Raw genomic sequence first — 15,969 nt, forward strand, 5'->3', positions numbered from 1 at the left:
AAAAAAAAAAAAAAAAAAAAAAAAAACCCAGAAAATAATATTTAAGTCGGGCACGGTGGTGATTCATACCTGTGATCCTAGCAGTTTGGGAGGCCGAGGCAGGTGGATCATTTGAGGTCAGTAGTTCAAGACCAGCCAGGCCAACATGGCAAAACTCCATCTCTACTAAAACTACAAAAAATTAGCTGGGTGTAGTGGCAGGTGCCTGTACTCCTCAGCTACTTGGGAGGCTGAGGCAGGAGAATCACTTGAACCTGGGGGCCGGAGGTTACAGTGAGCCAAGATCAGGCCGCACTCTAGCCTGAGTGATAGAGTGAGACTCCGTCTCAAAAAAAAAAAAATTACTGGTGTTTGGGGATTTCATCCACAGGATCCATTGAATTAGACATTTTCAAATATTTACTGTGCACCCCTCCCTCAAAAAAGATCATGTCCTGAATAAAGGATTAAACAAAACCAGTCACCCTCACCCAGCATCACTGCCTGTTGGGACACACCCCGAGCTCCCTTCTTGGTGCAGTGTCTGGCGCCTTGATGACGTGGGCCCAGGGCCTGCTGCCTTTCCTGGCTCATTCTCTGCACTGCCACTCCGAATGACTCGCTGCTCCCCATACACAGTCTATCTCCAGGATCCTTAATGTCCTTCCTGTCCTAACTAATGAGTCATTCAAGACTGGCCTCCCAGGTCACCTTCCCCCGTCACCCTCCCGGGCCGTCTCCCTGTCTTGCTTGCTCGCTGTCTCACACGCAATTAATTCTTATCTTCTTCTGAATCTTGCCATACTTTATTTAGCATCAGTCACAGCAATTACAGTGTTCGGGGACTGCAAACTCCTTGCATTAAGAATGTTATCATCGGCCAGGCATGGTGGCTCATGCCTGTAATCCCAGCACGCACTTTGGGAGGCCGAGGCGGATGGATCACAAGGTCAAGAGTTCGAGACCAGCCTGACCACCATGGTGAAACCCTGTCTCTACTAAAAATACAAAAAATTGGCCTGTCATGGTGGCACACGCATGTAATCCCAGCTACTCCGGAGGCTGAGGCAGGAGAATTGCTTGAACCCAGGAGGCAGGGATTGCAGTGAGCCGAGATTGCACCACTTCACTCCAGCCTGGGCAACAGAGCGAGACTCTGTTTCAAAAAAAAAAGAATGTTATTTTCATTTCCAGATCCTTAGTACCTTGTACAAGTGCACATCAGATAGCAAAAACAAGGCAATTGTTGAATGAACAAATGCTTTTTTGTCTTGTATACCCTAAAAGACCAGGGATTCTACCAGCCTACATTAACTGACTGTTCTCCGTGCCTCAGTGCCATACACGCAGACCTTTGATGCTGGCTGGCTGTGGCAGACTCCTGGTGGCAATATGGGGATGTTGGGTCCTCCCCCTGAAGGAAAAGCACCAGATGTGACCAGCACCACCCACAAGGGTGTTGCTGTACTGCACACCTGTGGCAACGTGAGCAGAGCCTTGGTTGGCGGCTCTCTTTGTGCATCTTGGGGTGGTCCACCTGTGGCTTTATCAAGACCCCCTTCTTCCAATGAGTGGATTTCTCTGTGCCTTTGTGGACAGGCTTCCATGGAGGGAGGTGTACCCGAGCTCAGAACACAACAGGAACACATGGCGTAATGGGTCTTGTGCCCCTCACCTGGGCCTGTCCCTTCTGTTCACGGGTCTCAAGACCTGCCATCCCCAGCGACCTTTGCTCCATATATACAGATATAAAAACTTTTGAAAGGGCACATAAGGGCCAGGCACCGTGGCTCATACCTATAGTCCCAGTACTTTGGGAGGCCAAGATGGGAAGATTGCTTCAGGCCAGGAGTTCCAGACCAGCCTGGGCAACATAGCAAGACTCCATCTCTGCAAAAAATATAATAAGTAGCCAGGTGTGGTGGCAGGTGCCTGTGGTCCCAACTGCTCAGGGGGCTGAGGCAAGGCGATCACCAGAGCCCAGGAGCACCAGGCTGCGATGAGCCCTGCTCGCGCCACGGCACTCCAACCTGGGTGACAAAGCAAGACCATGTCTCAAAAAAAAAAGGGGCACATAGGAATTGGGTGGCAAATTCAAGCCCATGGTGCACACAAAAATATCTACAAATCACAAATAAAGAAATGGAGGAGTTTGGGATTTCTCCAGTTTGCTGCTGAGTAGTGGCCGCCTGAAGAGCCACAGTGCTCATTAACTGGCACAGCCCATGGCTCTTGAGCTGACGACAGTTACTGGAAAGACCATTTGTAGAAGAATTTGTGCCATCAAGAGAGTTCTCAGAAATGAGCAGCCTGCAGTATGCGCTCACTCTGCACCAAGTCAGTTGCTCACCTAAAAAACAAACATTGAGATACTCAATGACATGTGTGATACTTAATATTTTAACAGTAAACAAACCTTTTATAGAGGGAGGAAATGGTTTGCCTTCCCCTTCCCGGCTGTGTCCCCAGGACTAGTGAAGAGAGCCTCTTCAAAGGGAAGTTCTTGAAGCTCTGCTCTTGTCCCCTTGCTGGGCGGAGGGGGCAGCTTTAGGAGTGGCTGGAGTCCTGAGTGTTTAAGTTAGAGTAGCTGATGGGGGCCCAGCCGGGCCAGTCCTGAGCCTCAGTCATCAGCACTTCTGGGGACTCTGCCGCCTCGGGGTCAAGTGCAGAAGGAATATTAACTTCCTCCTTTTGTGTACATTTGCTTTTGTAACAAAAAACTTTCCAGATTTTGTAATTCTAGGATCTCTTCCTTTAAATTGCTTTTGCTCAAACAGAGCAGATGCAAGCATAGTGTTCAGTGAGACTTTAGGTAAAGCCTTGCACATACCAAGCAACAAGCTGGGTGCTATGGGGGCACAGAGATAAAACCTCGGCCAGGCATGGTGGCTCACGCCTTTAATCCTCGCACTTTGGGAGACCGAGGCAGGCGGATCACTTGAGGTCAGGAGTTTGAGACCAGCCTAGCCAACATGGCGAAACCTCGTCTCTATTAAAAATACAAAAAATTAACCGGGCGTGGTGGCGTGTGCCTGTAGCTGTTCGGGAGGCTGAGACGGGAGGATCACTTGAACCTGGGAGGTGGAGGTTTTAGTGAGCCGAGATCATGCCCAGCCTGGGCGACAGAGCGAGACTCTGTCTCAGAAAAAAAAAAAGAAAAGAAAAGAAAACTTTTATTGAGGTGGTGGGGCTTAGGGGTCTTTTTTACCTTTCAATTTCTGATGGTATGTTCTAGGAGTGATATGCAAAACTTGTATGAAGTTGGAAGTTGTTCTGTGTTTTTAGGACCCACAGGATGTGGTAGTGTAGTAGTTAGAAGACAGACTTGGAAGTTAAAACTAGCCAACGTTCAAATCCTGACTTTGTAGCTTCTTGCTGTGTGATTTTGGGCCAGGCGTTTCCTCCTTGTTTCTTCGTCTGCAAAAGGGTGATGCTGCCAGAAGCCAGGAGAGGATGAGGAGGCTGTAGAAGCAGAGTGCTTACAAGTAGAAAAGCAGAGCTTCTGGCCAGGCACGCTGGCTCACGCCTGTCATCCCAACACTGTGGGAGGCCAAGGTCGGCGGATCACTTGAGGTCAGGAGTTTGAGACTAGCCTAGCTAACATGGTGAAGGCCCATCTCTACTAAAGTTAGCTGGATGTGGTGGCGGGTGCTTGTAATCCCAGCTACTTGGGAGGGTGAGGTAGGAGAATCGCTTGAACCTGGGAGGTGGAGGTTGCAGTGAGTTGAGATGGCACCACTGCACTCCAGCCTGGGCAACAAGAGTGAAACTCTGTCTCAAAAAAAAAAAAAAAAAAAAGTAGAGCTTATATTCTTTTTTAAAAATTTTTTTTTGAGACAGAGTCATCTCGGAGTTGATGACTCTGAGTGAGCACCATCTCGGCTCACGGCTCACTGCAACCTCTGCCTCCCGGGTTCAAGCGATCCTCCCACCTCAGCCTCCTGAGTAGCTGGGACAGGTGCCCATCACCACATCCGGCTAATTTTTGTATTTTTAGTAGAGATGGGGTTTTTCCATGTTGGCTAGGCTGGTCTCAAACTCCTGACCTCAGGTGATCCATCCAGCTCAGTCTCCCAAAGTGCTGGAATTGTTCAGGCGTGAGCCACGGTGCCCGGCCAGGTGTTTTATTTTCTAAATCCAAAATTTTTTGTTATCAGATCTGCTCAGTTTTAAGTAACATACTCAAAGTCTGTTTTGCTCTTCTGTTTTCTAACTTGGTAAGAGGTGTTTTATAATTATTTTCCAAATTACACTCAAAATACCCTCCATCTGTCCAAAGGTGCCGGAGAGTCATGCCCGTGAGCCCTGGGCCCCTCCTGATGTCCTGCGAGGCCACGGTGTTCCCAAACCTCAGGGCTGCCCTGCCCCACTCCAGAGGCTCTCAGGCCCCACCCCGGAGCCCTCTGTTTGGAGCCGCCTCCTCCTGGCCAGTTCCCCTGTAGTCCTGAAGGGAGACCTGCTGTGCGGAGCCTCTCCTGGGACCCAGGTCAGTTCCCCGGTACTGCCCTGCAGCCTGTGTGGGAAGGTGGGTGGTCTGTCTGTCTGACCTTCTCTCCCAGCCCTGGGACTGGAGAGGACAAGATTAAGCATGGGGATCTTTCCTTTCTTGACCAGACTTCCAGTAAGGGAAGTTGTCTGTTCCTCTAACCAGAAGACTTCTTTGAACCGTGACTGTTTTATATTCCTCTCTTGGTAGAGGCAGAACGTTCATCTCAGCCAAGCCCACGCCCATCTGGAATGTACTTCCCTGGGATGACGGCCCCAAATGGAGGCACTGGCCTCCTCTTTTTGCCTAAACCACTTCTAGAAACCTTTTATAAACCACGGGACTTAATGTGTGTCTTTAAGTCACTGCTGTTTTATTCATCATCAGCAACTGACTTTGAGATGGGTCTTCTACCTTACTAATTTTCAAAAAATTGGGATCATTTATTAAGTTGCCACTTATTAGCACTTAATACTATTTTAGCTTTAATTTCCTCACTTTTTAACAATACGATTCATTAAAAGTCATATTTTAAATTAATTCTTAACTGTGTGCAGTTGTGTTTCATGTAAATATTTATTGACTGCCCTTTAAAGCATAAATTTTGAATATGATTAGATATCAACAGCCACATCCTTAAAAAAAAAAAAAGCGGCCGGGCGCGGTGGCTCAAGCCTGTAATCCCAGCACTTTGGGAGGCCGAGACGGGTGGATCACGAGGTCAGGAGATCGAGACCATCCTGGCTAACACGGTGAAACCCCGTCTCTACTAAAAAAATACAAAAAACTAGCCGGGCCAGGTGGCGGGCGCCTGTAGTCCCAGCTACTCGGGAGGCTGAGGCAGGAGAATGGCGTGAACCCAGGAGGCGGACCTTGCAGTGAGCTGAGATCTGGCCACTGCGCTCCAGCCTGGGCGACAGAGCTAGACTCTGTCTCAAAAAAAAAAAAAAGCAAGAGTTTTAATTTAAAAAGAACCTTGATAGAAATGATTTTCAATGGACTGAAACCAAACCAAAAGTAAAATGGGTCATTTACAAAAAACAAACAACCCCCTTCGCCGCGCGCTGGAGTCTCCCGGGCAGTGTCGGGGAGCGCTGGCTCATGGTGACGTAGGAACGGCTCACTAATTGTTTGCCTTTCTATCCCATGCCATCTTAACCTGGCTGATGGATGACGTTGGGTTTGGATCAGCCATGAGCGTGGAGCTGAGCAACTGAACTTGAAACTCCTCCACTGTGAGTCAAGGAGGCTTTTCCGCACGTGAAGGACGCTGAGCAGGAAGGACTCCTCTCTGCCTGCAGTTGTAGCGGGTGGACCAGCACCAGGGGCTCTCTAGACTGCCCCTCCTCCATCGCCTTCCCTGCCTCTCCAGGACAGAGCAGCCACGTCTGCACACCTCGCCCTCCGTGCGCTCAGCTTTCAGAGCACGTTTCTCTTATTTCCTGGGTGTTGCAGCGCCTACCTGAACTCATTCAGACCACCTACTTCTCTAGCAGGTTAGCATCTCATGAACTCAACACTCTGAGTCCAGTGTCTCTGTTCCTTTAATTTAATTTAAATTAATTTTATTTGTATAGAGATAGGGTCTTGCTATGTTGCCCAGGCTGGTCTCGAACTCCTGGGCTTAAGGGATCCTCCTGCCTCGGCCTCCCAAAGTGCTGGGATTACAAGCATGAGCCACCACATCTAGCTTCTGTTTCTGATATTTGAAATTTAGTAAGACAGATTTTACCTAAATTGAGGGAATACCTTTACAGATCTAAGCTCTCGTTTCTGCTATCACTTGAATTTGATCATCTTTTGGCAGATTTTTTCCCCATTATATGTGCTAGACTTAATATAGATCCTATATAATATAGGATCGATTATTTTTTGGATTAATTTTCGTTGGATAAGTGGTAAAGATGAAAATGGCAGCTGGGCACAGTGGCTTACGCCTATAATCCCAGCACTTTGGGAGGCTGAGATGGGCAGATCATTTGAGGTCAGGAGTTCAAAATCAGCCTGACCAACATGGTGAAACCGAATCTCTACTAAAAATATATAAATGAGTCAGGCATGGTGGCAGGCACCTGCAATCCCAATTACTTGGGAAGCTGAGGCAGGAGAATCGCTTGAATTCAGGAGGCGGAGGTTCCAGTGAGCCAGGATCACGCCGCTGCACTCCAGCCTGGGTGACAGAGCAAGACTCTGTCTCAGAATAAAGAAGAAGAAGAAGAAAAAGAAAATGGCTAGTCTTTTGCTGCGAGGCTCTGATGCCAGTACCTGTAATAACAATAGGAAAAACCAGTCTTTAGGGCCAAGGAGAGGGTGTGACTGATGGCCCCACCAGCATGTCTGTCTACCCAGGCCTGCTCTGGGGCAGCAAGGCCAGTGGCAGTCCCAATTCCAAGCCCTTCTTTTCCCCTTCCCTCCACAGCTGTCTCCAAGCCTTAAGAATCACCCAGGAGACTATGTTGAGGTTTTGTTTTTTTTTTTTTGAGACGGAGTCTTGCTCTGTTGCCCAGGTTGGAGTGCAGTGGCGTGATCTCGCCTCACTGCAAGCTCCGCCTGCCGGGTTCATGCCATTCTCCTGTCTCAGCCTCCTGAGTAGCCGGGACTACAGGTGTCCACCACTGCACTCGGCTAATTTTTTGTAATTTTAGTAGAGATGGGGTTTCACCATGTTAGCCAGAATGGACTCGATCTCCTGAATTCATGATCTGCCCACCTCAGCCTCCCAAAGTGCTGGGATTACAGGCGTGAGCCACCGCGCCCAGCTGAGTTTTCTTTTGTGAGTTCAGTGTCGGTTAAGAATAAAGGGCGTGGAACTCTAAAAGCCTGAATATTTTGCTAATAAATAGCAAATCCATATTAACCACCGAGAACATCCCAGTAGCATTTATCAAATGATAAATAGCACTACAAGGATGAAGCTGGAGGATTGCTTGAGGCCAGGAGTTTGAGACCAGCCTGGGAAATAGAGCAAGACCTGGTCTCTACTAAAAATTAAAAACACGGCCAGGCGCGGTGGCTCAAGCCTGTAATCCCAGCACTTTGGGAGGCCGAGACGGGCGGATCACAAGGTCAGGAGATCGAGACCATCCTGGCGAACAGGGTGAAACCCCGTCTCTACTAAAAAAAAATACAAAAAAACTAGCCGGGCGAGGTGGCGGGCGCCTGTAGTCCCAGCCACTCGGGAGGCTGAGGCAGGAGAATGGCATGAACCTGGGAGGCGGAGCTTGCAGTGAGCCGAGATCCGGCCACTGCACTCCAGCCTGGGTGACAGAGCGAGACTCCGTCTCAAAAAATAAAAAATAAAAAATAAGGCCGGGCGCGGTGGCTCAAGCCTGTAATCCCAGCACTTTGGGAGGCCGAGACGGGAGGATCACAAGGTCAGGAGATCGAGACCATCCTGGCTAACACGGTGAAACCCCGTCTCTACTAAAAATACAAAAAACTAGCCGGGCGAGGTGGCGGACGCCTGTAGTCCCAGCTACTCGGGAGGCTGAGGCAGGAGAATGGCGTAAACCCGGGAGGCGGAGCTTGCAGTGAGCTGAGATCCGGCCACTGCACTCCAGCCTGGGCGACAGAGCGAGACTCCGTCTCAAAAAAAAAAATAAATAAATAAAATAAAAAATAAAAAATAAAAATTAAAAACACTAGCCAGGTGTGGTGGCATGCACCTGTAGTTCCAGCTACTCGGGAGACTGAGGCGGGAGGATCACAAGCCCGGGAGTTTGAGGCTGCAGTGAGCTGTGATCGCACCACAGCACTCCAACCTGGGCAACATAGTAGGACCCTGTCTCAAAAAAAACAAAAACAATTTTAAAAACCACTACAGAAGTCACAGTGCACATAAAAAGCACGTCATTGATCTTCCATTCAGCAAGGACCAAGTCAGGCTCCAAAAAGACTATGCTCTTTGGTTTTCTTTGGTGTCTGTTTGTTTGTGACAGAGTCTTACTCTGTTGCCCCCAGGATGGAGTGAGTGGCACGACCTTGGCTCACTGCATCCTCCGCCTCCCAGGTTCAAGCAGTTCTCCTGCCTCAGCCTCCCAAGTAGCTGGGATTACAGGTGCCCGCCACCACACCCAGCTAATTTTTGTATTTTCAGTAGAGGGGGTTTCACCATGTTGGCCAGGCTGGTCTCGAACTCCTGATTTCAAGTGATCCACTTGCCTCGGCCTCCCAAAGTGTTGGGATTACAGGCGTGAGCCCCTGTGCCCAGCCAAAAAGACAGTGCTCTTTGTGTATGCAGGGTAGAGCATTGAGGGTGGGCATGCCACAGGCCTTGTCCCCTTACTTCCAGGGGTGTTTGGAGTTAAAATGACACAAAAGACGGTGAGAGACGTGGAGGAAAAAGGGTCCGTGGCTTTTCCCCCACATCCCCACTCTCATTGCGCACCCACGCTCTCTGTCTTTGGTCTGTAACTAGCACTGGGCGTCCTTTCCAGCAAGACGATGGCTGTGCTCAGGCAGCTGGCGCTCCTCCTCTGGAAGAACTACACCCTGCAGGTGCGTCCAGACCCCGGAGGGAGGTCAGCTGCGTGCCCAGCCCCGAGGCTTCTGGGGACACCCTTGAGGGAGGGGTTGTTTGCATGCCCCTGATTCTGCTTTGCAGCCCATCAGTGTGCCCTGTTGTGTCTCTTCCAGAAGCGGAAAGTCCTGGTGACGGTCCTGGAACTCTTCCTGCCATTGCTGTTTTCTGGGATCCTGATCTGGCTTCGCTTGAAGATTCAGTCGGAAAATGTGCCCAATGCCACCATCTACCCAGGCCAGTCCATCCAGGAGCTGCCTCTGTTCTTCACCTTCCCTCCGCCGGGAGACACCTGGGAGCTCGCCTACATCCCTTCTCACAGTGACGCTGCCAAGACCGTCACCGAGACAGTGCGCAGGGCACTTGTGATCAACATGCGAGGTGAGACATGCCAGGGCTCTCGGTGCCGGACCTGGTGGTGTCTCCGTGGGGCTGGGCAGGCAGGGGTCAAGCCCAGGATCTGCGAAGCAGCTGGGTGAGGAGCTCACCCTGTCCAGACCTAACCTCTGTTTCCTCCCACGTCACTACTTCAACCTGTAAAAGACCTTGCTTTCCCTTAAACCTCTACCTGCCTGCGAGTAAATAGCAGTCTTCTTTGGGTCCGATAGCACTGTCTCAATCCCCACCAAAGGGACCCTGGTGACATTTTAACCCATGGGGCAGAACAGGTAAGAAAATGCACCTGCCTGCATTTGCCTCAGGCTCCTTTCTGTTCCCTCATTTTACAAAAGACATTACTAGTCTCCAGGACTCTATGAGCGGAGTCCAATAAGATAGACAAGAAAAGTAGCAGATATTGGGACTTAAATACAACCTGGCAGAAAAAAGGAAAAAAGAAAGTGAGGTTTTTGCTTGCCTGATGGCATGAAGACCAGGAAGCCATCAAGCCCATCTAGCATCAAGTCTCGTCTCGGTGGCTGAGCCACCCAGGGAATCCCCCACCTTCTCTGGCCATGCCTCATTGTACAATGGGACCAGGGCTGGCCACCCACCTGTCCAGAGCTGCGAGGGCCCCGGGGAGCAGCAGGTGCAGCAGCCTTAGCAGTACCAGGCCCTGGAACTGCATCTGACAGTCAGCAGGGTGGACAGGACTTTACAGGGATGCCTGGGTGTACTTGAGCCAAGGAAAGGCCTTTTGTGACAAGGACAGGGCACGGTTTGAGCGTGTGGCACCAAGAATCTTTTCTGGGACGTGGTTTCGGGTGGGCAGCTCTGAAAACAGTGCTGAGAAGGCCTGAGAAGGGAACTCCCGCTGCGTGTGCTGCTCACTGTTCCTAACCCTTTGCTATCGGGATGGAAGGTGTCGTCCATTTTCCCCTCCTCATTTGGGCATTTACCTGCCAGGCTTGAATTCCACGTAGCAAACACTCAGAGGAAGTGCCTTGGTCCCTCATAAAATGATGACAGTAAAACCCTTTCTGAATTGTAAAAGAGTATCCGGATGATAGAAAAAACCTTTGAGACACTCTGAGTTAATGTCCACTCCATTTCTAAAAACACACCATTCTGGTTTTGAGACAGAGAAGCCACCCCGGGCTGCAGAGCCCAGTACAGGGTGGGTGGTGGGTTTGCGCTACTGGGCCTTGCTGCAGGTGCTGCCCAGAGCCTCCAGCTCTGCTCCAAAAAACCGCGCCGGGAGAACCCCCTGCCTAGGGCCCTGACCTTGCTGTTCTGCCCTCCTTGATGGCAGCCTGTCCCTCTGCCAAAGATGAAAGCCGCCTTGAGTCTCAGGAAGGGTTTACAAAGCCCTAGAGGGTTTGCCGTCTTTCATCTGCCAGTGACCTGAACCACCCAGATTTTTCAAGGAGGAGGGTAGATTGGGCAACCGCAGCTCCCGTGCTCTCTCTCCACAGTGCGCGGCTTTCCCTCTGAGAAGGACTTTGAGGACTACATTAGGTATGACAACCGCTCGTCCAGCGTGCTGGCCGCCGTGGTCTTCGAGCACCCCTTCAACCACAGCAAGGAGCCCCTGCCGCTGGCGGTGAGACGTGCGGCCGGGCCAAGCAGTCGCAGCCCATCAGCAAGGCCTCCGCTTCCTCCCGCGTCACTAGTTCAACCTGTAAAAGGCACTGCTTTCCCTTAAACCTCTGCCTGCCTGCGAGTAAATAGCAGTCTCTCCTTTGGGTCTGATAGCACCATCACAGTCCCTGCCAAGGGGACCCTGGTGACATTTTAACCCATGGGGCAGAACAGGTTAGAAAATGCACCTACCAGGCCGGGCGCGGTGGCGCAAGCCTGTAATCCCAGCACTTTGGGAGGCCGAGACGGGTGGATCACGAGGTCAGGAGATCGAGACCATCCTGGCTAACACGGTGAAACCCCGTCTCTACTAAAAAATACAAAAAACTAGCCGGGCGAGGTGGCGGCGCCTGTAGTCCCAGCTACTCGGGAGGCTGAGGCAGGAGAATGGCGTGAACCTGGGGGGGCGGAGCTTGCAGTGAGCCGAGATCCGGCCACTGCACTCCAGCCTGGGCGACAGGGCGAGACTGCGTCTCAAAAAAAAAAAAGAAAATGCACCTACCTGTGGCCGCCCCAAGCTCCTTACTGTTCCCTCATTTTACGAAAGACATTACTGGTCTGCAGGCCTCTGTGGACAGAGTCTGATAAGATAGATAAGGAAAGTAGCAGATATTTAGGACTTAAATATGATCTGGCAGAAAAAAGGAAAGAAAGAAAGTGAGGTTTTTGCTTACCTGATGACATTAAAATTAGGAAGCCATCACGTCCATCTAGCATTGTGGTTGGTGGCCCGCCAGGGATCCTGAACGCTTGGTGGCACCTCACATTGGAATTAAGAGAGGAATGGCCGAGAACCACCCCCCAAAAGGGGCCCCTGTGTGGCTCCCTGCTCCTGCTGGGACAGGGACCACTCAGTGTGACATTCCGGGGCCCACTGGAGATTCTCAGAGGCGGGGGAGTGGTGAGTTCTCGGCCGTGACAGCCTTGGTGGTGACAGCCCCCCAAGCACTCTCCCACTCCACCTTGTTGTTTGCTTCTCTGTCTGGATCTCTCGGAACAGCTGGTTTTCTCTTTGTTTCCACAGGTGAAATATCACCTACGGTTCAGTTACACACGGAGAAATTACATGTGGACCCAAACAGGCTCCTTTTTCCTGAAAGAGACAGAAGGCTGGCACACTACTTCCCTTTTCCCGCTTTTCCCAAACCCAGGGCCAAGGGAACCTACATCCCCTGATGGCGGAGAACCTGGTGAGAAGCTCGGTTAGGGTTCATGTTACCAGCCCGGGGTGTTGACTAGTGACAGTGACATGGCGGCAGCCCCACCTTTCTAAAGTATTTCTTGAAGAAATACTTTGGGAACATTTACTCTTGTTTATAGGAAAAGTAAAACACCAGCATAACTGGTTTCTAAAAGACTAAAATAATCCTTGAAGATAGCGAAGGCCCTCTCCCTATATCCTCGAAGACGTGCTCTTGAATGAAACATTTGTATCTCGGCTTTTTTTTTTTTTTTTTGAGACGGAGTCTCTCTCTGTTGCCCAGGCTGGAGTGCAGTGGCACAATCTTGGCTCACTGCAAGCTCCGCCTCCTGGGTTCACGCCATTCTCCTGCCTCAGCCTCCCGAGTAACTTGAACTACAGGCGCCCGCCACCACGCCCGGCTAATTTTTTGTATTTTTAGTAGAGACAGGGTTTCACTGTGTTAGCCAGGATGGTCTCAATCTCCTGACCTTGTGATCCACCCGCCTCGGCCTCCCAGAGTGCTGGGATTACAAGCGTGAGCCACCGCACCTGGCCTATTTTTTTTTTTTTAAGACAAGATCTTGCTCTGTTGCCAGGCTGGAGTGCAGTGGCGCAACGTCGGCTCACTGCAACCTCTGCGTCCCGGGTTCAAGCAATTCTCCTGCCTCAGCCTCCCAAGTAGCTGGGACTACAGGCACACACCACCATGCCCAGCTAATTTTTGTATTTTTAGTAGAGATGGGGTTTCACCATGTTGACCAGGATGGTCTCGATCTCTTGATCTCATGATTCACCCGCCTCGGCCTCCCAAAGTTCTGAGATTACAGGCATGAGCCACTGCGCCCAGCTGTATTTTAGCTTTTAAAAGCTTCAGTTTGAGTCCTTGGGGCTTGGTTTACATTTTCCTTTTCTTCCTGGCCTTCTCTGTGTACAGACTTACTGGCATTTGTAGCTCCGTGGTCCTTGTGTAGCTGATCCATGGTTTGACGGAATCAGTGTGGTGTTCATGGAAGCCAGATCTTGGTTACTGTGATGCCCCATCAGTGTGTGTCTTCGTGTGGACGTGGCAAGCGGTTGGAGTATGTGCCTCCTCTGAAGCACGGTCTTGTCTTGGAACTGAACTAGGGACAGCCCAGAAGTGACTTGGACACAGGCCTAGGCTTAGCTGTCAGGCCAGGCAAGACCCCACTACAGGTTCTGGGTGGAAGTCCAGGGTGTTCTGGAGAACGCCGTATTTCACGGGTCTGGCAGGAGGCAGAACTCATGGAAGTTTGCCATGAAAGTCACAGCAATGTCCCGTCCCTCCATGAGGCTTGACTCTGAGACACAAGCACCAGGCAGGCAGGAGACAGCATGCATGCAGCCAGCACTTAGCGATGTCCCTTACTGGTGCCAGGGCTGCCACCAGGCTAATGCTTTAGGGCAAGATTTTACATCTAGAAAAGGAACTAAGGTGAACAAGACCTGGCATGGGATGTGCGAGGTCCCAGAGCAAGGCCTTTGACAGGTCACCCAGCCTGGGGCTCAGGAGAAGCTATGTCCGGCTGTCACACATGATGCTTGCTGCCTGCAGCAGGGGACTGCAGTGGGGGACACTGGCTGCTGAGACCGGGGACTGGGCAGGAGTTCATCAGCTCCCTCCTGTTTTTGGGGAACAATTCCCTAAGCTTGGAAGCAAGAGAAAAGCAATCTCAAAGGAAAAGACTGACAGATTTCAGCATGTACAAACTGAAAATTTGCCCAACATGAAAAGGCCTAATGGTGATTTAAAAAAAAAAAAAAAAGCACGTAGCAGACTGGGGAAAACCTTTGTGGCAAATGACACAGAGCAAATATCTTTTGTTAGAAAAAAACGTTTTGTTACTAAGAATAGTTGGTTAGTCCTCAGCAAGAGAGAGAACCTGAGGGGGAAGAAAAGTTGGCTGGAAAAACCAGCTCCTAGGAAAGCCCCAGGAAATAGAATGTGTGTGAGACTGGCATGGCGCAGGGACTGGTCAATTGTAGCCCCAGTTTTGCCTCCAGATGTCCATGCCTTACACCTACTAATATGCCTGATGAGAATTCAGCCCTCACGGCTGGGCACAGTGGCTCACACCTGTCATCCCAGCATTGGGAAGCTGAAGCAGGCAGATCACCTGAGATGAGAAGTTTGAGACCAGCCTGGCTGGCCAACATAGTGAAACCCCGTCTCTACTAAAAAAAAAAAAAAAAAAGAAAAAAAAAGAAAAAAAAAGCCAGGCATGGTGGCGTGCACCTGTAATTCCAGCTACTTGGGAGGCTGAGGCAGGAGAATTGCTTGAACCCAGGAGGCAGAGGTTGCAGTGAGCTGAGATCGTGCCACTGCACTCTAGCCTGAGTGAGAAAGCGAGACTCTGTCTCAAAAAAAAAAAAAAAAAAACAAGGCCAGGCGTGGTGACTCACACCTGTAATCCTAGCACGTTGGGAGGATGAGGCAGATGGTTCACGAGGTCAGGAGATCGAGCCATCCTAGCTAACATGGTGAAACCCTGTCTCTAATAAAAATACAAAAAATTTAGCTGGGTGTGGTGGCGGGTGCCTGTAGTTCTAGCTGGGTGTGGTGGCGGGTGCCTGCAGTTCCAGCTACTGCGGGGGCTGAGTCAGGAGAATCGCTTTAACCTGGGAGGTTGAGGTTGTAGTGAGTGAAGATCGTGCCACTGCACTCCAGCCTGGGCCACAGAGCAAGACTCCATCTTGGGGGAAAAAAAAAAAAAGTGATCATATGTGTGATTTTTTTTTTTTTTTTGAGACGGAGTCTCGCTCTGCCACCCAGGCTGGAGTGCAGTGGCCGGATCTCAGCTCACTGCAAGCTCCGCTTCCCGGGTTCACGCCATTCTCCTGCCTCAGCCTCCCGAGTAGCTGGGACTACAGGCGCCCGCCACCTCACCCGGCTAGTTTTTTTTTTTTAGTAGAGACGGGGTTTCACCGTGTTAGCCAGGATGGTCTCGATCTCCTGACCTCATGATCTGCCCGTCTCGGCCTCCCAAAGTGCTGGGAATGTGTGTGATTTTTTTGTGTGTTGCGTTAGTTACAGAGTGGAAGTGACAATCACATCACTCTTCTCATTTGCTGTCAGTGTGTGGTGCGTTTCCTTCCTTCTCCCGTGTTACCACTGAGCCGCCATGGGGGTCCTGAGCCAAAGTCACTCTGTTGCCCCAAGCATCCCTTCCCCCATGGACCCCATGCACATGGCCCTCTGCCCTCAAGAGCAGCTCCTTGAGGTGGCTGGGCCATCTTCTGCTCCCGCACCCAGGGTACATCCGGGAAGGCTTCCTGGCTGTGCAGCATGCTGTGGACCGGGCCATCATGCAGTACCATGCTGATGCTGCCACACGCCAGCTGTTCCAGAGACTGACGGTGACCATCAAGAGGTTCCCGTACCCGCCGTTCATTGCAGACCCCTTCCTCGTGGCCATCCAGTACCAGCTGCCCCTGCTGCTGCTGCTCAGCTTCACCTACACTGCGCTCACCATTGCCCGTGCTGTCGTGCAGGAGAAAGAAAGGAGGCTGAAGGTGACTGCCTGCATTGACTTCCCAACACTCTAGAAACCGCGCTGTCCTGGGGAGGCCATGTCCAAGGGCTTGGTGTTTTGGTATTAATTTTTCTTTTTTTCTGGCCGGGCGCGGTGGCTCAAGCCTGTAATCCCAGCACTTTGGGAGGCCGAGATGGGCGGATCACGAGGTCAGGAGATCGAGACCATCCTGGCGAACACAGTGAAACCCCGTCTCTACTAAGAAATACAAAAAATAGCCGGGCGAGATGGC

The 15,969-nt window shown here is 50.9% G+C and overlaps 1 protein-coding gene across 1 annotated transcript in view; it reads left to right on the forward strand.

Moving 5' to 3' along the window:
• The window catches only part of ABCA3 (ATP binding cassette subfamily A member 3), a 67,456-nt gene that overhangs the window by 6,323 nt on the left and 45,164 nt on the right, over window positions 1–15,969 (forward strand). Inside the window, exons 2-8 of the mRNA XM_025369746.1 lie at window positions 4,259–4,465; window positions 5,657–5,961; window positions 8,883–8,962; window positions 9,101–9,365; window positions 10,838–10,965; window positions 12,028–12,193; window positions 15,458–15,717. Coding sequence (XP_025225531.1) covers window positions 8,909–8,962; window positions 9,101–9,365; window positions 10,838–10,965; window positions 12,028–12,193; window positions 15,458–15,717 — 873 coding nt within the window. The 5' untranslated portion in view covers window positions 4,259–4,465; window positions 5,657–5,961; window positions 8,883–8,908. The remainder of the gene's footprint in view (window positions 1–4,258; window positions 4,466–5,656; window positions 5,962–8,882; window positions 8,963–9,100; window positions 9,366–10,837; window positions 10,966–12,027; window positions 12,194–15,457; window positions 15,718–15,969) is intronic.

This window comes from Theropithecus gelada, chromosome 20, assembly GCF_003255815.1.
Source record: "Theropithecus gelada isolate Dixy chromosome 20, Tgel_1.0, whole genome shotgun sequence".
Classification (NCBI taxonomy): Eukaryota; Metazoa; Chordata; class Mammalia; order Primates; family Cercopithecidae; genus Theropithecus; species Theropithecus gelada.